This window comes from Perissodus microlepis, chromosome 4 (genome assembly GCF_051167445.1).
Source record: "Perissodus microlepis isolate ML-2025 ecotype Zambia chromosome 4, ASM5116744v1, whole genome shotgun sequence".
In the NCBI taxonomy this organism is placed as follows: Eukaryota; Metazoa; Chordata; class Actinopteri; order Cichliformes; family Cichlidae; genus Perissodus; species Perissodus microlepis.
Genome location: NC_140464.1, coordinates 31,938,821 through 31,961,549, shown reverse-complemented (window position 1 = coordinate 31,961,549; position 22,729 = coordinate 31,938,821). Strand labels below are relative to the sequence as shown.

General features: G+C 41.7%; 1 protein-coding gene across 26 annotated transcripts in view; it reads right to left on the bottom strand.

The window, feature by feature from the left end:
* Nucleotides 1-22,729, bottom strand: part of rbfox1 (RNA binding fox-1 homolog 1) — a 147,579-nt gene that overhangs the window by 29,819 nt on the left and 95,031 nt on the right. For 21 of the 26 annotated variants that reach the window (XM_084927103.1, XM_084927108.1, XM_084927124.1 and 18 more), the window contains 2 exons: nt 16,687-16,819; nt 8,750-8,789 (listed from right to left, as the gene is read on the bottom strand). In XM_084927103.1, the coding sequence (XP_084783229.1) occupies nt 8,750-8,789; nt 16,687-16,819 (173 nt within the window). The remainder of the gene's footprint in view (nt 1-8,749; nt 8,790-16,686; nt 16,820-22,729) is intronic. The other 5 variants (XM_084927106.1, XM_084927129.1, XM_084927128.1 and 2 more) reach the window with 1 other exon arrangement.

Sequence of the window (22,729 nt, the reverse complement as noted above, 5' to 3'; positions counted from 1 at the left end):
GGTACTGAGAACATAAGAACTGTGTTGCCAACTGAACGTTATACTTTTGAACAAGAAAAACTGTATTAAATATGTGATTTTGATGATAGTTAATGATGTTTAGTATTGATCCGAATATAAACGTAAATATAAATGTGTTTAAGTTTAACCAAAATTATGAATAAGGGAATATAGTAATAATTCCAAACTGAGGTTTAACTATAAGTCTGTGTAGAAATACCCTTGACAGATATGAGCATGTGTGTGTGAAAATGAGAGTCCACACAGGACACTCTCTGTATGCCTGACTTTTAAAGTGTATGATTTTGTCAAAAGGTGGTATTGAGTAAATTGTGATTGACAAACACGGATTTTTAAAGAGAAAGTATTCCTATAACCGGTATAAAGCGGGTTATAGTCAAATAAATGTTCTTGTGAGAATGTGCTTAAGACAAATCTAATTGAAGTAAAATAGCATATAATGAAGACATGAAATTAAATAACCTTTTCTTTGTTAAAAGTGGATGAAAGGCTGGAGATGGAAAGGATGATACGGTGTGGCTAGATATCAATGGATTTTATTTGTGTGTGACTCATAGGATCAGAGGTTCATTATCAGAGAGCCAAAACACACTTCCTGTATAAGGGTTGTGGGCCCTGAAGATCGACCAGTACACAGAAGTGGCAAAAGTAAGTATGGACGTCCTTTACTTAAGCAGCAGTACAGATACTAGTGTTAAAAACTAGTACTCCAGTAAAACTCCAGTTAAAGATGAAGTAGTCAGTCAACTTTTTTAGTCAAGTAAAAGTGAAAAAGTACAGGCTCTGAAATATACTCAAAGTAAGAGAGTAGCTCTTTGGAGGATGTTTTATAAGCTATTTTTGTGCTAAGCTAACTGAACCTTGCTATATTAATGTAATAATGAAATAATATTAGTGGTAAGAATACAAACTTTATTTTAGTCTAAATGTTAGTTCTAAATACTCTCATCTTTAATCAGATCAGTAGAACATGAGCAGAGAAAAAGAAAGAAAAGAGCTTACTTTATATTTTTACATGCTGTAGTGCCATTTTTGGGAGCATTTCAAGTTGCTATACATCAATACAACTGTTATAGCCCATATTTTAATAATATGTATGCATTAAGTCCATAGTAACTACATAAATTGCAAAAAAGTGCAATAAACTACAAAAAAATTGAAAATCGTTTTTGTTTTTTTTTTTACATATATTTCTACTTGGAGAAATTTAAGAGGTTTATCCCTCAAAACTTTAAATACAAAAAAGTTGCAAAAAATAGTTTACAACAACAGGAAATTTATTTTGAGTGTCTTCATAGTTTTATTTTTGAGATACACCAATTTTTATATACTGCAGGAAAAACGAAAAACAATCCTATGATGCAAATTTGCAAAGAAAACAGCATATGCATCAAAATAAACTATTTCCAGCAGTGCAATTTGAGTTCTAAGCATCCCAGCAACTATTCAGAAAAGCATAAAGTCAAACATGACTTTTAAAAACACCAGTATAGGCTTTTAAGGCCTACAAGTAAAAAACTACATTTTCTGTGAAAATCGTCACTTCCGGTTTCGGGCAGGTAATGGCGGACATGCGATCGTTCGCGCTGATGTCTGTTTCAATGTGGGAAGTGTTATGAACAGCTGATCGGATCGGCAAAGCGTGTTTCTGGAATATTATGTTTTTGTTCCTGCAAGCGCTTTTTATGCAATTTTTGCAAAGCCATATGTGGAAGGAAACCATGACCTAGGATAAGTTGATGGCATAAGATGCAAGTACAATTCCTCCGGTTTCATATGCAAAAAAAATTATTGCGCTAGCTTACGCGGTTCCGGTTCTACAGGGATTTAAAGGGTTAAATAACACAGTTAGTCTGATATCAGTTTGTTTTGCAGCATGTTTCACAACATGAAAAAACATAATGTTACATGTACAGACCCAATATCTGATTTAAAAACAGTAGGACTTATATGTAAGTTTTAGATTTCCAGTTTATCAAAGACCACTGAGCAGTCCTTACGTTTAAATCTAATCTCTCTTCTTCTCTACTGTCCTCTGTTTCGTATCTTTCTCTATCTCTGAGTGAAGTTAGCTCTCTTTTAATCTTTGCCTGTGAAATACAGCAGCTGGACCTTTAGCTAGCCACACACTGTGCGACAAACTGCACACAAACAGTTTGTGTGCTTGCTGATGTTTGTTGAGCTGATAGAAACGTTGCATTTGAAATTACCTGCCACAACATGTTACACCTTTATGGTCGCTCGTCTAGCTAGATGCTGAAGTACCGCAACTGCAAGTTATGTGTTTGAAGCCTGACAGTGACGTGAAATAATAACTCCCCTCAAATGCGTTAAACCAAAAGTAATGAGCCTGTTTTGAAAATGTAAGGAGTATAAAGTACAGATATTTGTGTAGGAAGATGTAAGGAATAAAAGCTAAAAGTTTTCAGAATAAAATACTCAAGTAAAGTACAGATACCTGAAAATTCTACTAAAGTACAGTAACGAAGTATTTGTACTTCGTTATTTCCCACCCCTGCCAGTACACAGCGATTTTCAGTGCTCTCCAAAGAAGTTCAATTTGGATATCAGTCTGGGCTCTGGCCAGTCTACTCATGGAAATTGACAGAGTAGCCCTGAAGACACTCCTGTGTTATTTTGTATTAGGTGTGGTTAGGGTATTGTCCAGTTGGAAGATAAACATATGTCCTAGTTTGAAGCCAAGAGTGCACTGGAGCAGGTTATCATCAAGTAGATCTCTGTACATTGCTGCATTCATCTTTTCCCTGACCCTGCAATAAAAAAACATCACAACTAATGCTGCCATCACCATACTTCACTGTGGGGATGGTATTGGCAGGATGATGAGCAGTGTGTGGTTTCCTCTAGATATGATGTTGGATTTTCTGTTTACTTGTGTTATCTTTGTCTAATATTTAAATCTGATGATCTGAAACATTTAAGTGTGACAAACATACAAAACAATAGGAAATTAGGAAGAATGTTATCTCCCACCTCTACAAGGATGATATAAAGCTTCATGCCAATAGTGAAAAAGATTGCTGTAGATCCTAGTGGTGTAGATCAACCAAAGTCTGTGGAATGTCATTTGGTAAGGTAGTCAGAACTGAGGGGATTGCACTACTATAAGGCAACATTGCAGACACAGAGGACCGCTACGAGTACCTTGGAATTCAGCGGTCAAATGGGAACCATGAAGAGGCCACTAACAAAGTTGCCACCACCAAATACCTTCAGAGGGTAAGACAAGTCCTGAGGAGCCAGCTGAATGGGAAAAACAAGATCTGAGCAATCAACACCTACATCATACCATTAATCAAATACCCTGCTGGGATAACGAACTGCCCACGGATGAAACAGAAGCCACTGACATCAACACAAAAAAGGTTTCTTACCATGTGTAGCATATATGTTAAACACCTTTTTTTTAAATTCAATATTTCATTTTGCGTCTTTATCTCCTGCCTATATAATCTGAGTCTGTGTGTGTGTGTGTACGCTGCGTGGTGATGTAGCCACGTGCATGTGTGCTCCGGTCACAGCGCCTTTCAGCATGGCCGGAAGTAACGAGGAGACTCGTTCGGTGTAAGTTTTGTAGAGGGCGGAGATTTTAATGAGCTTTAACCGAGAATGCAGCTGTAATGTCAGCATGCTGTATTTCTGTGTTGCAGGTATGGAGATGTTTTTATGTTTTGGGGATGCAGTCTTTCTTTCATTGTTTTTATGGTACAGAGTTGTATTGCCTGCTGGATGGCGTTTATTAATATGATTGCACTTGAGTGTAAGGTTTGAACTATAAGCACCAAAATATTGGGTCCTGGTTATTAAATTGTATTTGTCTGGTTGTTTATTTGTTTTTGAATTATTATTTGAATTATTTTGTTTATTGTTGTTATAAGTTGTTTTTGATGATTTATTATTAATAATGATTTATTATTTATTTTATGCTTTTGTTATTTTTTGGAGAGCTTAAGTTAATATTTTAAAACAATTTGTTGTATTTGATTTATCATATCGTTGTGGCGTTAATAAACCTGCAGGCACAACTCCTTTCAGCATGGCCGGAGGAGAGGTGTCTGTGCAACCACATCTTCTACAATGAGCCACCTTTTGAGGTGCACGGAACAAACCCATGGACCAAACTGAAGTCTATTAGCTAAAGCTTTTGACAACTGCCTGTCCTTAATGCACACCATGTACTTTAAACTTGTGCCTCACACCAGAGCCAAGACAAGATCAGATTCACTTTACTACCTCAAGTCTTGAAATTGCTACAGTGAAGTGTTAATGTTATCAGTGTAAGACTTATACCTACATTTATGCTCTTTACACACAGATCAGACCTGTATTTCTGTGTTCCAGATCTGCAATAAAGAGCCCAAAGACCCAGTGCTGTCTCCCGCCTCTTACTTACATTGCAGAACACAACGCATTGACAGGCATAACTTACAAATGGGTTACACGTGCATGGAGAGTTTCATCTGAAGTCCAGCACCCTGAGACTCATACAGTCTCAGGGTGGCCACCAAGGAAGGAGGCCAACTACTAGTGAGTGTCAGAACAACTATCCAGGCTAAAACAACAAAGATCTATGAGTACATCAGGAAGAGGGCAAAACTGAGTGCTTAGTAAATACCTCAGGCAGCAGAAACCTGATAAGAGGAGGAGCAAGAAGGGGAACCATCATGGAAGGACATGGCCCCGCATGGCAAGTACCACTGGCAGATAGAATCAGTGGCTAATGCTGATAAATACCGATGGCTGGACTGAAAGACAGCACTAATCATGGCAACACAGGAACAAGTTCTAACCATGAGATTCATGGAGTCTGGGGTCTACCATACCAGGAAAGACCCCAGGTGCAGGCTGCTCAATTCAATTTATCCATCCATCCATTCATCTTCTTCCATTTATCCACGACCTCCCTCTCCCCAGCTTATATGGAACACCAAGGCGTTCCCAGGGCAGCCAAGAAATATAATCTATCCAGCATGTCTACTGGGTCTGTACGGGGCTTCCTCCCAGTGTGACATGCACTTTACCCAGACGGCACCCTTGTCAGATGCCCGAACCACCTTAACTGGCTCTGTTTGATGTGGAATTGGCTCCTTTCAAAGTGGACAGGTTTGTGTGTCCCAGGGATCCCATTGGCTATTTTGTCGGGGGTATTTTTCCCCCTGGTAGGGTCTCCCATGGCAAATTGGTCCTGGGTGAGGGACCAAATGAAAAGCAATTTGAGCCCCGGCTCCGACAGTCTCGGTCATTGTGTCCTTGGGCAAGACACTTCACCCGTTGCCTACTGGTGGTGGTCAGAGGGCCCGGTGGCGCCAGTGTCCGGCAGCCTCGCCTCTGTCAGTGCGCCCCAGGGCAGCTGTGGCTACACTGTCGCTTGCCATCACCAGTGTGCGAATGTGTGTGTGAATGGGTGGATGATTGTGTATAGTGTAAAGGGCTTTGGGGTCCTTAGGACCAAGTAAAGCGCTATACAAATACAGACCATTCAATTCAAAAGATGCCTATGAGCAAAAGGTTGAGGGAACAGTTCACCCTGTTCGGGATAGGGATAGGCAAGCGTCTGGTGGCCGGGCCTTAGTCCATGTCGGGCACAGCCCGAAAAAGGGACATGGGTCCTCCTTCAGGCCCACCACCCACAGGAGGCGCTGTAGGGGTGGGGTGCAATGTGTGTTTGGCGGTGGCCAGGAGCATAGGCCCTGGTGGAGCGATCCCTGGCTCAATTCAATTCAACTCAATTTTATTTATACAGCGCCAAATCAGAACAACAGTTGCCTCAAGGCGCTTTATATTGTGAGGTAGACCCTACAATAATACAGAAAAGAAAACAACTACCATATGACCCACTATGAACAAGTGCTTTGGCGACAATGTGAAGGAAAAACTCCCTTTTAACAGGAAGAAACCTCCAGCAGAACCAGACTTGGGAAGGGGCGGGGCCATCTGCTAATACTGGTTGGGGTGAGGGGAAGAAGGAAGGACAAAAGACATGCTGTGGAAGAGAGACAGAGATTAATAACAAGTATGGTTCAGTGCAGAGAGGTCTATTAACACATAGTGAATGAGAAAGGTGACTGAAGTGCATCATGGGAATCCCCCCAGCAGCCTACACCTATGCAGCATAACTAAGGGAGGATTCAGGGTCACCTGGTCCAGCCCTAACTATATGATTTAGCAAAAAGGAAAGTTTGAAGCCTAATCTTGAAAGTAGAGATAGTGTCTGTGTCCCGAATCCAAACTGGAAGCTGGTTCCACAGAAGAGGGGCCTGAATACTGAAGGCTCTGCCTCCCATTCTACTTTTAAATACTCTAGGAACAACAAGTAGGCCTGCAGTGTCAGAGCGAAGTGCTCTGATAGGGTGATATGGTACTACAAGGTCATTAAGATAAGATGGGGCCTGATTATTTAAGACCTTGTATGTGAGGAGCAGGATTTTGAATTCTGGATTTAACAGGAAGCCAATGAAGGGAAGCCAAAACAGGAGAAATCTGCTCTCTCTTTCTAGTCCCTGTCAGGACTCTTGCTGCAGCATTTTGGATTAATTGAAGGCTTTTCAGGGAGTTTTTAGGACTTCCTGATAATAATGAATTACAGTCGTCCAGCCTGGAAGTAATAAATGCATGAACTAGTTTTTCAGCGTCACTCTGAGACAGGATATTTCTAATTTTAGAGACATTGCACAAATGGAAGGAAGCAGTCCTACATATTTGTTTAATATGTGCATTGAAGGACATGTCCTGGTCAAAAATGACTCCAAGGTTCCTCACAGTGTTACTGGAGGCCAAGGTAATGCCATCCAGAGTAAGAATCTGCTTAGATACCATATTTCTAAGATTTTCAGGGCCGAGTACAATAACCTCAGTTTGATCTGAATTAAGAAGCAGAAAGTTAGAGGCCATCCAGGTCTTTTACGCCCCCATTTCCTACACCCTCTCTGGTGCCAGTGTTGGCTGGTGACTGGGGGACCGATTGACTGCAAACAGAGATTACTGCTAACTATGGGAGTGTGTGTGCTTGTGGCTAGGCTGGGGCTTGCTGGGCCTTATTCCCTCTGTTATTAAGGGTGTGGAATTCTCTGTCTTCCTCTGACTCACTCTGACACACACACAGACACACACACACACACACACACACACACACACACACACACACACACACACAAGCACACAGCAAAGTTGTATATTTATTTGAGTACCTCCCTCTGTTTTGTCATTCAGGTGTTGTGTATTGTTTGAATGTGCTTTGTTACAGATGCAGCAGTTTAATTCCCAGAATGTCCGTTTGCGTCATCCTCAAACCCCCCCCCTCTCTTTTTTTCTGTCCCTTTTCTATTCCTCCACTTTCTTCTCCTGTCTTTTGCCAATCTGATGTCCACCCCATGTCTGCCCCAGCATAATACTTACACAGGCAATGACATGAATAATTAAACAGATAAAATAAAAACTATAACAAAAGGAGCCTACAGAGAGTCTATGGCGCTCCTCTTGGGAAACCAAATATGTTTGGCACAACAAAGTATTCTGACCAATATTCTGCTTGCTACAACTGCTGGACAGGACAGGTTTTAAAAAAGTGGTTGGGAATGCCCGAGCCAAATTCCTGTTGGACTTCCAGATACACACTGCCAAACTGGTGATGGCTAACCAACGGGACAAGTGGTGGTGGACAAGCAGAGGAAGGTGACCACAGTGATAAATGTAGTTATACAGAGTGATAGCAACATCGGGAAGAAGAAACACGAGAAGCTAGAGAAATACCAAGGACTGAGAGAAGAGCCATTCTCTCTCCTGCTTTTTGTATGCGCTGAGGTGGGTTTTTTTTTTTTTTTCTGTTCTCAAACTGATCTCCCTGTTGGGGAGATCAGTTGTTGTTTATTTTCCATTGTTATACCTCTCTGACCTGTCTTCCCCATGTGATGTTTGTGTAATGTATGTATGGTCGGAAGGGTAAGATGGCGCTGGCACGGCTGGCAGCCTTAACCCAATTTCCCTCGGGATGAATAAAGTATGATCAATCAATCAATCAATCAAAATATATGGAGCGTGAAGCAGCAGTGGTTTCTGTGGTAACTGAAGCACTTGAGGCGGTGACCCTCAAACTTGGTGAGTGGCTCCAGGAGATCCCATTTGAGATCTCTGTCCAGAACAGTACTAGTTCAGGTCCTAGGAACAGCAAAGACTACTGTGTAGGACCCTTAAGCTCTCAAGCCTGTGGTAGAGGACTTGAACTTAAAGGATAAAGACAGCCCATAGGCCAAGTGGGGAACTGTATAAAAAAATCACAATGGCAGACATCCAAAAAAAGTCTGAAGCATGAAGAGCTGGACCTCACCCAACCCTAATATGATTCATACGTACTGTGTCATACTTTATGGATTTTCACAAAAACAGCAGATTCAAATCTCTCACACACACACACACACACCACCACCACCACCTCCCCCTGACACACACATACAGACACACCCCACGATCCTGTTTTGACAACTATGTTTTAATTTTTTACTGAAAATGACTCGTGTGAACAATAGCTATATTCTGTAATCCTATAGTTGTTTTCTTGGAGCTGAGACATGGAAACCTATCTACACCCTAAACTAATGCTGAACTCGGGAATGAGCATGGAGATTTCAGGGACTTTCATGTACATAGCAACTTGTGAGAAACTACAGAGATGGCAACAGCATGCAGTATCATACCAGTAAATAATACTTACATAAATATCTGCACCATAAAATCCATCCTGGTAAACAACACTGCAGAGGATGCAAACAGAAACAGACAAACAAGCATACAGTAAAACAAAAGCAATATTAGTGCATGTTAACATGCAAAGACTTGGCTAACTACTACCTATTCTCCACAATCAAAAACAAAAAGAAAGAAAAGTAAACATGTAATCAACTCTTTAATGGCTGGGTGAGGAGGCTAGGAAGGTTCCAAAATACTTTCTAAATTATGTGCACAAAATTCATAAAGCTAAATCTAACCATAAATGCAAATATCAATGACTCCTTAAAACTGTTTTTATATAAGTATAAATATAAATGTAAGGGAAAAACATGGTTTGAGTGGGGAGTCATCTCTGAATCAAAGAGTGGGCCTAAGGGTAGATCTTACATTCTGTTATTGCAGCCATTCCTCAACAATCTGAATGGTACTCATGGCCCCTGATTAATGGTCATCCCAATCTTCATATTATTGATCATGAAACTGATCTCATGGCCCATTGTTAGTCAATGGTGCACGTTTCAGTCATTATACAGATGTACTGTTTATAAGGTTGGGGAAACCTGAGGAAACGTTTATCCTACTGAAAACGCCGAAAAATACATTTTTGTCCAAGGAAGCAGCCTATTGGCCTAACATAAAAAAAGAGATATTTTGCAATCATATCATTGGATCTGCAGCCACATTTTCTGGACACTTGGGTGAAGAGAGGAGCTTAGCTGTCAACTTCTCACCACCTGGTGGTGAGTTGGATCAGGTGGCAGAGCAGAACCCTGGACAGACCTGGCACACACAAATATATTGTGAGGGTGTGTTGGGAATATTTAGCAGAGGCCCCCGTCCATGAGCTCTTCAACTCTCACCTCTAGCAGATTTTCAACAGCATTGAGAGAAGCTGGGGAACATGGTCCATTCATCCTCCATTGCTGAGCCTGCTGCAAGGAACTGTAGCTGCAGGGTGGTTGGTGCCTGTTGTGGTGATAATACCTTGCCCAACCAGTCTACATGTGTTTTGTAGACCTGGAGAAAGCATTCAGTTGGGTCCATTAGAGTATCCTGTGGGGGGTGCTTGTTGCTGGTGGAGCGACCATTGGGTCTTGTTCATGAGTGAGGGGAGAGGGGAGAGTGAGATTGACAGATGGATTGGGGTCACGGCTGTACATGTAGACAGTGCACCGGTTCATCATGGTGAAAGTGCTGAGCATGAAACCAAAGCTCCAGATTTACCAATGGATCTACGTACCATCACCTACGGTCACGATCTATGGGTAGTGACCGAAAGATTGAGATCCCAGATACAAGCAGCCAAAATGAGCTTTCTTTGGAGGGTAGCTGGCTGCTTCCTTAGAGATCGCATAAGGAGCTCAGCCATCTGAAAGTGGCACAGAGTAGAGCCGCTATAGCTCCACATTGAAAGGAGAGTCAGGCTTCTGGCAAGGATGCCTACTGGGTGCCTCCTGAGTCAGGTGTTTCAGTCATGTCCTACTAGTAGGAGGCCCCGTGGCAGACCCGGGACACGCTGCAGAGATTACATCTCTTGGCTGACCCGGGAATGCCTGTACCCCTAGAAGAGGTGACTGCTACCCCCATGACTGGCCTTGGATAAGTGGCAGATAAAATGGATAAAAAATTACAGTCAGGCAGCAGGGCATTTGATTAATGTATGGATTATTTGGTTTGTGAGACCAAATAACTCTGAGGACCAGTTAATTATATTCATAGACCTGGTCACCAAAAGACAGCTCCAAGTGTCTTTGCTGCATTACTTGATAGAAAACCTATACAATTCACTGTTATTTGTTCACTGTTATTGAACAGTGTTCTGTCTTTGCTAGACGTAGACTTAGATTATCCAGTTAGACAGACAGTGAATAGAGACAAAGCCTTTAAACTCAAAACTTGTTTACTTTGCTATACTTTTTACTTTTCATCTTCAGGCATGTTAGTGTTTTCTGTACATGGCATTCTTTATACATTTCGTCTTTTTCTCTGATTTTTCTCTATTTTTGCAAAACCAAGTAAACTCAAACCAACACAGATCATTATCATCTCCCTGAGCATTTTAATTGAGACTGAGTTTCAATGACAAACAACAACAATATAAACCTCAAAGTAGCCTAAATCGAACGTAACATCCAGTGACCTGGATACTATACACGTGAATATGAGTATATATATATATATATATATACATATATATATACTTGCTAGAAAAAAATCATAAAAATGATTCATAGCCACACAGTAGTGATGTATGAATCATGAACGAATCGTTCAATACTCGAGAATCACTTTACTGACTCGTGAATCATGATTCACAAGCCCAACTGACTCATTCACTGAGTCATCCCTGTTGCTTTTAGCAAACTAATTTCATTAGTAGAAATATATCTACCTTAGAATTAAAATTGTGGGGGGAAAAAACAACAGCCAGTTTCTTAACAGAAACATTTCTGGTCTGGACTGGAAGAAAAAACCCTGAGCAGAAAGCTCACATCAAGACAATAGCTCCTCAGTTCACAGTAGCATCGCTCTACTAACATGCTAACAGCACATTTGAGTTACTCACCCCCTCCCTTCCTGTGCTGAATCGTAGCATTAACCAATCACTCAGGACTCACTCACGCCCTCCCTTCCTGAATCGTAGCATAAACGAAAATAGTAATACGTTGGCTGCATTCCAATTTGGAGGCCAACCAAACCGGTTTGACAACCTGTTTGACAGGTTTCGCGCATGTACATATGCACATTCAGGTATCTTGGGGTTATGTGTGTTCATGTGTTGAAACACCCAGGGCGGCTGCGGGGTTATATGTGTTCATGTGTTTTTAACTGGGTTTTAATTTAATCAAACCATACGGTTTTTAATAAAACTATTTTTATCGCTTTGGCGTGTCTCAACATTCAGTTATGCAGACATATGTGTTTTGATGCATTCTCAATCATCCAGGGAAGTAAATCTCCAAAAAGTCGATTCTGTTCATCTGGACGTAGCGTTTTGTGGGAGAAACATTTCGTCACTCATCCAGGTGACTTCTTCAGTCTCAGCTGACTGCAGGTTTCGCCAATCTTATAAACACTACATTTGCATAATGACTGAAACCAGCCCACTGAAGGAACAATGGGCTGGGAGGTCAGTTCCTTAATCTTAAATATGCAAATTCTCATGACCATTGATCAACAACCACTGACCAAAACCCACTGATCAAAGACCACTGATTAATGGCCATGAGTACCATTCACAGACAGTTGGCGAATGGCTGCAATCACAGCATTGTAAGATGGTGAAAGATGTACAGGCAGAAACATGGGTGTGCCATGGGCTCCCCAGTTTCACCCATCGTGGCCAATTTGTACATGGAAGAAGTGGAAAAGAGGGCTTTGCTATCCTACCCTGGAACACCAAGCCATTGGTTCAGATATGTGGAAGTTCATCGACCTGCGGCCTAGAGCATCCTGGTGCCACGTGCACTTATGGACACTCTTATGTTCGAACAAGGTGTTTGTTATGGCCAAACTGTGATTTGCACAGAAGTCCAATAACAAAACACGGCTCGGGTTCAGATCAGGGAGGCCGTTCCTCCCAATCACGCCCCTCCTGGTCTCGCTGTCGTTACCCACGTGAGCATTGAAGTCTCCCAGTAGGATAACAGAGTCTCCAGGTGGAGCACCTTCCAGCACCCCACCCAGGGACTCTAAGAAGGTTGGGTACTCTGAACTGCCACTCGGCGCATAAGCGCAGATGACAGTCAGGACCCATTCCCCGACCCAAAGGCGCAGAGAAGAAACCCTCTCATCCACCGGGAAGAACCCCAACGTACCGGCAGCAATATTATATTAATATTACAATACCCACCCCAGCCCGACGCCTCTCACCAGGGGCAACTCCAGACTGAGACAGAGTCCAGCCCCTCTCCAGGAGACTGGTTCCAGAGCCCAAGCCATGCATAGAGGTGAGCCCGACTATATCTAGCCGGTACCTCTCAACCTCACGCACTAACTCAGGCTCCTTCCCCATCAGAGAGGTGACATTCCATATCCCAATCGCCTGTCTTGGTAGCCGGGGATCAGTCCGTCAGCACCTCCGCTCCTGGCCGCCGCCCGACACACGATGCACCCGACCCCTACGGTGCCTCCTGCGGGTGGTGGGCCTGCGGGAGGATGGGCCCATGTCCCCTTTTCGGGCTGTGCCCGGCCGGGCCCCATGGACTAAGGCCCAGCCACCAGACACTCGCCCTCGGGCACCCTCCCCGGGCCTGGCTCCAGGGCGGGGCTCCGGTAACCCTATCCCAGGCAGGGTAAACTGTTCCCTCGATGTTTTTCTCATAAGGGTCTTCTGAATCACTCTTTGTCTGGTCCCTCACCCAGGACCAATTTGCAATGGGAGGCCCTACCAGGGTGCAAAAGCCCCCAGACAACATAGACCCTGGGATCCCTGGGACACACAAACCCCTCCACCACAATAAGGTAGCGTTTCACGGAACACATGAACACATATAACCCCTCAGCCGCCCTGGGTGTTTCCACATATGAACACACATAACCCCAAGATACCTGAACGCGCATGCGTACACACACAAAACCTGTCAAACAGGTCGTCAAACCGGTTTGGTTGGCCGCCATCTTGGAATTTCGCCAATGTATTACTATTAACGAATCACTCACTCACTCACCCTCTCCCTCCATGCTCACAGCTTCTTCTTCTTCTTCTCTCACCTTTCCTGTTCAGCCTTTACACTTCAGACTTCTGTTATAATTCGGATGATTGCCATATACAGAAGTTCTCAGATGATACAGCCATCATTGGATGCGTATCAGACGGGAATGATCAGGAATACAGGGGGGTCATCACTGACTTTGTTGGCTGGTGTGAGACCAACGTACTCCAAATCAGCGCCGGCAAGACAAAGGAGATGATCATAGACTTCAGGAGGAAGTCACCCCCTACAACACCGGTGAACATCCAAGGGAAAGACATTGAGATAGTGGACTCTTATAAGTACCTGGGTGTTCACCTCAACAATAAACTGGACTGGACTACAAATACAGACGTCCTGTATAAGAAGGGCCAGAGTCGACTCCACCTGCTGAGGAGACTGAGGTCCTTCGGAGTCTGCAGGACTCTGTTAAGGACATTCTATGACACTGTGGTAGCATCTGCCCTTTTCTATGCAGTGGCCTGCTGGGGGAGTGGATGCACAGACAGGGACAGGAGCAGGATTGACAAACTGGTGTGGAGGTCTAGCTCCGTGCTGGGATGTCCCCTGGAGTCTGTGGAGGTGGTTGGCGAGGAGGATGTTAGTAAAGCTGACATCCATCATGAACAACCCACATCACCCACTGCATGAGTATATGAGTGGGCTGAGCAGCTCCTTTAGTCAGAGACTGAAACACCCTCGCTGCAGGAAGGAGCGCTTTCGCAGATCATTCATCCCAACAGCAGTTAGACTCTATAACTCCTCAATCACGATGTCATAAGTCACTGGACACTGTGAACATCCACGGTCACCACTTCATGCATAATGGACCTTCCATGACCTTCCAAGCTATATAGTTTGTCTTCCATATTTCCAACTATATCCATAATCACATACTGTGTATGCTATCATTGTATATAGCGTATTATCTTACTTTTTTCATTGATTGTACTTATTTGTATTTTTGTATTTCCTTCATATATCTGTACCTGAGCTGAGGTGATGCAAAAATTTCCCCGTTGTGGGATCAATAAAGTCTTATCTTATCTTATCTTATCTTCTTCTTGGTTGGCAACAAATCTTAAGGCGCATTACCGCCCCCTGGCTCACAGCTCAGTGGACATTTAGATGAGAAAATATATATTTGACACATTTGAGGAATTACTAATAAAATGCATTAAAAATAAATAAAATAAATGTTCCCTTTAGAAAACTTAATTTTTTTGCTCTATAACAATTGTTGTTTTTCTTTTTCAATCACTCATCTTAGCAGTAGGATATACCTGAAAAGAGAAACAAATTAAGTTTTAGTGAAAATGTAAATTTTTTGCACTCTATGGGCAACTGACTCAGTGACACAAATGACTCCAAAAACCCGATTCATTTTGGTGAGTGACTCATTCAAACTCGATTCAGTAAAAATAATCGAATTTACCATCACTACTACACAGACTATCAAATAAACTAGCAACTAAATATACTTACAATATTCATATATATGAACACTCTTCATTACACGTTCCAATGAAGTTGATTCCTTTGAAGGTCCTTGTATGGCAAAAATTCTTTAATTAATTAATGGATTAATGAAGTTCGACATTGACATAGATTTGATTACCTCTATATGCATCACACATGTTCATAGGCAACAGTATTACCCGATTTTTGTTCTAGGCTGTACTAATGTAATTCATTATTATCAGGAAGTCCTAAAAACTCACTGAAAAGCCTTCAGTTGATCCAAAATGCTGCAGCAAGAGTCCTGACAGGGACTAGAAAGAGAGAGCAGATTTCTCCTGTATTGGCTTCCCTTCATTGGCTCCTTGTTAAATCCAGAATTCAAAATCCAGCTCCTCACATACAAGGTCTTAAATAATCAGGCCCCATCTTATCTTAATGACCTTGTAGTACCATATCACCCTATTAGAGCACTTCGCTCTCGCACTGCAGGCCTACTTGTTGTTCCTAGAGTATTTAAAAGTAGAATGGGAGGCAGAGCCTTCAGTTTTCAGGCCCCTCTTCTGTGGAACCAGCTTCCAGTTTGGATTCGGGAGACAGACACTATCTCTACTTTTAAGATTAGGCTTCAAGCTTTCCTTTTTGCTAAAGCATATAGTAGGGCTGGACTAGGTGACCCTGAATTTTCCCTTAGTTATGCTGCAATAGACGCAGGCTGCCGGGGGATTCCCATGATGCATTGAGTTTTTCCTTTCCAGTCACCTTTCTCACTCACTATGTGTTAATAGACCTCTCTGCATTGAATCATACCTGTTATTAATCTCTGTCTCTCTTCCACAGCATGTCTTTATCCTGTCTTCCTTCTCTCACCCTAACAGGTCGCAGCAGATGGCCCCGCCCCTCCCTGAGCCTGGTTCTGCTGGAGGTTTCTTCCTGTTAAAAGTCGCCACAGTCCTTGTTCATAGGGGGTCATATGATTGTTGGGTTTTTCTCTGTATGTATTATTGTAGAATCTACTATACAATATAAACCGCCTTGAGGCGACTGTTCTTGTGATTTGGTGCTAAATAAATAAAATTGAATTGAAATCGAATTTAAAAACAGGACTCTGCAAAAAAATTGCAACAATAAACAAGACAAGACAGTGCAACACTAGACAGAGGAATGGCCGCTGCGTGCTGCTGCTGCGCCACCAGTGTTCACATAATAGATCTCACCATGGTTTCACACGAAACCTCTGCTGATCCAAATTTTTTTTCACACCTTGGCCATTCGTTGAGGCATGTGATCAATAGTGGGTCAACGACCCTCTTTAGGAATAACTCTCACTAGGGATTAAATACCTGGGAAGCTTCTTGGATGAGAGGTGAAACATCTTCAAGAAATAGGAAGAAGTCCAGTCGCTTTCTTTCCAAGTTCCTCAGATAACCATCTCCTTGGTTTGTACTATTTCTTATATTGTTTAATTATATCAGACTAGAGGAACAGTACCTGTATACACACCTGTATACAACAGCACCTGTGACAGGTGCAAGTTCATCTTGACAGCTATTTTCTATGAATTTGTGCTAAGATACAAGAGCATGTTTAGGAGCATGCCTCTAAGTCGAGTCCCCATGCTATGGTAGTGGTGGAGTGTCTTACTGCTATAAGGCAAGCCTGGCATGCTCCACTGATTCTGAGCAGTTTGAGATTTAGTACACTGGATAAGTGAAAAGACTGAGATGGAAGCTAAAACAACAAAACTGGAACAAGAAAAAATGCTCACCCTCCACATGCTGGGACATAGGGAGCTGGTCCAGTTGCCCTGAATGTGTTGTACACAGTCCGTCCCCGACCTCGTAGGTGAGTTCCTCTGTATGCTGCTGCTGCAGTGGGTGCTGGGCAGGGAAATCCTGGTACTGAAGAAAGAGAAAGGGAGCAATGAAAACCATGTCTGATGTCACAGAATTTCTCCTTAAGAAAGATTATTTAAGTAGCATTTACCACTACTGTTGAGAAGCATCTTTGGCTATTATTATTAAAAGAATATGCACTCTCATTTCTAGCTGTTGGGAAAAACCCATGAAAAAGACAATGTAAAAAGACAGAGAGAGCATAGAGTGTCAGTGAAATGAAGCTATTATGTTGGTATTATTATTAAATGATTAATAACCTGGGGTGCTAGTGACAGTAAGCTTAAGAGCTGGGGTGAGTGAAGGTTGAGGAGATCGAAGTGCCATTTCCAACTCTAATTATATATCGGAATAGTGACTCATTGATTGAACTGATGAAAAATACAAGTGTTTTGAGGTAAAGGACGATGTGCTCACAAAGGGACAACGAGAGGTTTGAGCAGATGATTGTTCCTGTTCATCTTTTCTCACCTTGATTTTTGAACCCAAGAGTTACAATGATGACTCATTCCAGCACTGCTTTTCTCCGCTACTCATATGGCCTAAATAATATGAAATTTCTTACTGAGTTTATTAGAACTTAAGAATACTGGCAAATACATAACCTTTGGATATTTTAATCAATAGGCACTAGACAGGCAGTAAAGATTTATCACTATTTAAAATGGTGCTGCAATACTGCTGTCTCATTTTATTTATCCCAGTGCCATCTTATTACGTTCTTAGGGGCAACTCCATGTCACACCTTATACCTGTTTGTACTGATTGCTTAAAGGAAGATTGAACCAGATCAGAAGGTGTTATAAAGAAAGACACTGGTGTCTAAATCTTTAGCAGATCATTTAATGCCAGGTTCTACTACTGAAACTGAAATCCATGTAACAGCTTAGCTGTGTGTTGTGCAGAAGAACACAAAGCAATATTTACCTTTAGAAATGACACAGTAAATGTGTCACATGCGTAAATGTGCACAGTACCATCATTGTTAACTGTATCCCATTTAATTCTAGATATTTATTAAAATTTGCATTATATACTGTAAGATTCAATCATCAAAGATAGTGATTTCTTTTGGTAATTTCTATAATTTGACTTAAAAGCTGACAATCTAAAGCTGCAAATTCATTGGCTCAGGTTAAAAAATATTGTGATGCCTGCATGTGTCTTGTATTGTGGTTTCACTCTCTAAAAGAATAACTCCTACAAATAAATATTTAATGAAATACCACTTAAAAACCTAGAATCAGGACTTGCATGTTTTGGAATGAATAGTATGTACACAGCAGGTAATATCACAGCTGGCCTTATTGCATGTGCATTTGCAGGACATTCCCTTTCACAGCACAAAACTTTGGAGTAGGGAAAATTTAAATGAATCATATATCTGTTTTCTCTTGCTCTTTCACTTCAGGGTTACATGGAGACAAGCACCTATGGGACTGTGCAGATATGGGGAGTACCATGGTTGTTGGTTTCCCCAATGTTGAGCTCGATTTGCAAAATAAACGGCAAGTTTGTTGCAAACACATGGTCTGTATGGGACGGTCTAGTCTCCGTCGCGCTTCCCAGATTGCCTAGTAACCATGATACTAACCGCTGGAAACTTTGTTTGACAGAAATGAAGGAGAACATATTTTGTTCATTTGTTTGTTTGTTTCTACAAGAGCTTTGTGTGATTTGATAAGTATCTGAGGCTGAGACCACAGGACAGTAAAACATAATTTTTGGGCTTCATTTCTGTACTGAACAGTCATTTAAGATTAGTTAGTAAATAACAATTAGCTAATGTTATTCATGAGACTAAAGTCATATCACTTTGGTAATGTAAATATAATATGGCCAATATTATGGTTATTATATTAATTATTAGTAGCTATTACAGCAGTGCACATGAACTCTGTGTCAAATACTGAGCCTCAGTACAGATTCAAGTTGCAGTTATTTACATGTCTTATCACCTTAAATCTTCACTCAAAGACAAGTATCTTTGACAGTGCATATATAGGTGTATCATATATGAGAGACAAATGTTGTTCCTTCAGTGTATTTGGCTCATTGCTTACATATATTTATAAAAAGAAAATGTACAAGCTGTGATAACTGTTTCTGATAAAATGAAGAGTAGACTGATATATTGAATATTCCTTTATTGGTGAGAAAATCAGACCATGTCATAACTGCTTTAAAGTCATACAGAATAGATATCAGAGCCTTAAACAGGCTGACTTCTGCTAAAGGGGTCAAACTGGGCAGAAAGTACACAAACACATAACATCCTTATAGAATATGATGTAACACTATAGATCAACTTACCTCAGAATATATAAAGAATATAAACAATTACAGCAATATGATGCAACAAACACAGCAGTACTACTGATCCAAAATACTCAAAGCTTCATAGAACTGAAACAAACATTTATTTTTAGCTCCATTCTGCTGCTGATACATACTTTAGGTTTCTGAACATTAAACTTGTTGCTGCCTTTCATAGTGTGTAACTTGAAGGCCCTGAGTACTTTCTCCCACACTGAAAACACTGGAATGATAAAATTATTTGAACATTACCTAATAAGACTGATTCAGGACAGACAGTTATGTTAAACTTTCCTAGCAGTCCTTCACAAACAGGGAACAGTCTGTCTATTCTCTCCATCTGTCAGCTGCTGCTGGCTCTTCCTCCTCCTCTTCCTCACACACTGCTGAGTTTGTCCTGGTGGATCATCAGGGCTGCAAAGCCTTACAGATGATGTGCAGCAGTGGGTCCCTCAGTCTGTCCTCACTCTGGACACTTGCAGTTGTCACACATGGAAATCAAATGTGTGATAAGCTGCAGGATTCAATCACAAGTGTAACTTATAAACACATGTTCATACTTTTATTCCACAATCAGAGAGAAAGAAACAGAGATAGAGTGCAGGACAGACAGACAGGTGACAGTCTCAGGTGTACACACTGCTACACAACAGCACCAGAGAAGGAGGATTTAGTGTTTGTGTTATTACAAGTGCTAAACAAGAAGAGTTCCCAGATGGTCCAGTGGACACATGTGTGACTCCTGTGATTAAAGCATCTTTCTTTCAGCTTAACGAGTGAACCGTCAGCTCGTTCAAACACACGTTAAAGTCCGTTTGGCTCGACACCACCGAACAGAGGCAGCAATATAACATAGCTAACATTAACAGTGCAGTGAATCCTGCTTGTGCCGTGATATTCAGGACTGCAAACCGAGCAGCATCACTGACTTTCAGCTTGTTGTGTTTCTGGATATATGACTGACTTTAATTATCCACAAAATCATCACATTCTCTGTAAGATTAAGGTCGACTATTGAACGGCGTATATTTTAAAGTAAAGGCTTTAAAACCAAGTTAGTACAAACATCACTAACGTCACATAACTCTGCCGACATGTTGCCAACAGTAATGTTTTAATGTTCTTCATTATAAAAACATTTGCGCATAAATAAGTGACATAATATTCAGTACTTACTTCTGAAAGTTTACTCTTCGGCCACTCCGCTTCCGACGTTTTTTTTTTCGGCAAAATTGTCCACACCACCGCCGCGCTATGAAGTCTGGGATATGTTGGGCCATGAAGGCTACACCGACCCATCCTTAAAATTCAGGGAAATTAAGGATGCATTTGAGGGCGGCATTTCGATCAGCCTTTGAATTGGGACAGCCTTCGTCGTGTCGCTGTGACGTAATTGGCCTTAAAATGCGGCCCTTTAAGGCTGCAGACCCTGAATTGGGATACATCCCAAATCCGGTCATTGGTACTTCCTGGCTTGTGTAGTTACTAGGTAAAAAAAGCTCAACACTGCCCCTAGCGTCCTGGAGCACTTCCGTTGTGTTTTGGAATTTGCACGTGTTTTGGGGTTTGCACGTGTTTTGGATTTTGCACGTGTTTTGGAGTTTGAACGTGTTTTGGGGTTTGCACGTGTTTTGGATTTTGTAAGTGTTTTGGAGTTTGCATGTGTTTTGGAGTTTGCATGTATTTTGGAGTTTGCACGTGTTTTGGAGTTTGCACGTGTTTTGGAGTTTGCACGTATTTTGGAGTTTGCATGTGTTTTGGAGTTTGCATGTATTTTGGAGTTTGCATGTGTTTTGGAGTTTGCACGTGTTTTGGGGTTTGAACGTGTTTTGGGGTTTGCACGTGTTTTGGAGTTTGCATGTGTTTTGGAGTTTGCACGTATTTTGGAGTTTGCATGTATTTTGGAGTTTGCATGTGTTTTGGAGTTTGCACGTGTTTTGGGGTTTGAACGTGTTTTGGGGTTTGCACGTGTTTTGGATTTTGCACGTGTTTTGGAGTTTGAACGTGTTTTGGGGTTTGCACGTGTTTTGGATTTTGTAAGTGTTTTGGAGTTTGCACGTGTTTTGGAGTTTGCATGTATTTTGGAGTTTGCACGTGTTTTGGAGTTTGCACGTGTTTTGGGGTTTGAACGTGTTTTGGAGTTTGCACGTGTTTTGGATTTTGTAAGTGTTTTGGAGTTTGCATGTGTTTTGGAGTTTGCATGTGTTTTGGATTTTGCATGTCTTTTGGAGTTTGCATGTCTTTTGGAGTTTGCATGTGTTTTGGAGTTTGCATGTGTTTTGGATTTTGTAAGTGTTTTGGAGTTTGCATGTGTTTTGGATTTTGTAAGTGTTTTGGAGTTTGCATGTGTTTTGGATTTTGTAAGTGTTTTGGATTTTGTAAGTGTTTTGGAGTTTGCATGTGTTTTGGATTTTGTACGTGTTTTGGAGTTGGTAAGTGTTTTGGATTTTTAAGTGTTTTGGAGTTTGTACGTGCTTTGTCTCTAGGGGCCACCGTACCTCCTGGCACTTAACTATGTTACACTATGTTACTCTGTTTGTGTCGGGGGATCCGATCCTTGGGGTGGACCAATTTTTGGCGCAATGTGTTTTGGGGTTTGAAATCAGCTTTTAGAGATTTACTTACCTGCTTGATTGAGCATACAACAAGAAATGGCTATTGTAATAACTGTGGTAAAAAGTTGTGCATTGTGAAAGTGCCATACCTCTGAATGTAACGGTATAAAAGAGGCCTTTGGCTAAGACTAGCTTGCACACAGTGTGTGAGTATCATGTTATGTTGAATGAGGACCAAACAGCAGACTTAGCATACATGCTTATTCAAACTGAAAGCTCGCCTTGACTGGCTAGCCAGAAAACACTTTACAGGGAGTATTTTTACAAGCATTAAATGATCAGATGAAAGATCAGTTGCTGATGAACTTACTTCTTTTAAGGATTTAGTATCCCTAGTCCTTAGAATAGACGATTGGCTAGGGAGAGAGAATTAAAAATGAACTACAAATCCCACAGGGTGCCATTTCAGGTATTTCCGGTGCTGATTGCTACTCTTCCAACTTCATCAGCAACTTCTGTTTCCAGACTCTCGCGCCCCTGTCAGAGTCATGACCCAAACCTATGGAAATTGGGCTCTCACAGCTGACTCCTGAGGAGCAGCAGAGAAGCAAAGGCCTCTGTCACATGATTACAGGAGCTATTCACCTTGGCCCCAGTCTTGTGGCTTCAGTTGTAGGTGGCTGCATCTGACTCAGGGGTGGGGACAATCGTCTCCCAGAGGTCAGGCCTTAAAGGTAAGCTCCAGCCACATGCCTTGTTCTCTAGGTGACTAACTCCAGCAGACTTCTGACATTAGGGACTGTGAATTACTCAGGATCAAACTAGAGTGGAGGCATTGTTTGGAGGGGGCCAAGCAGACGTTTGTCATTTGGATGGATCATAAGAGTCTTTACTATCTTTTATGGAAGACATTTTGTACTGCTTTAGAAGGCAAAGTCTGCCACAGTTCAGGTTTTCATCCCCAAACTAATGGACAAACTGAAAGGCATGTTGGCTATGTCACCTCTCAGAACCCCCCTGGTATTTGCAGTTATTTTGGCTTGAT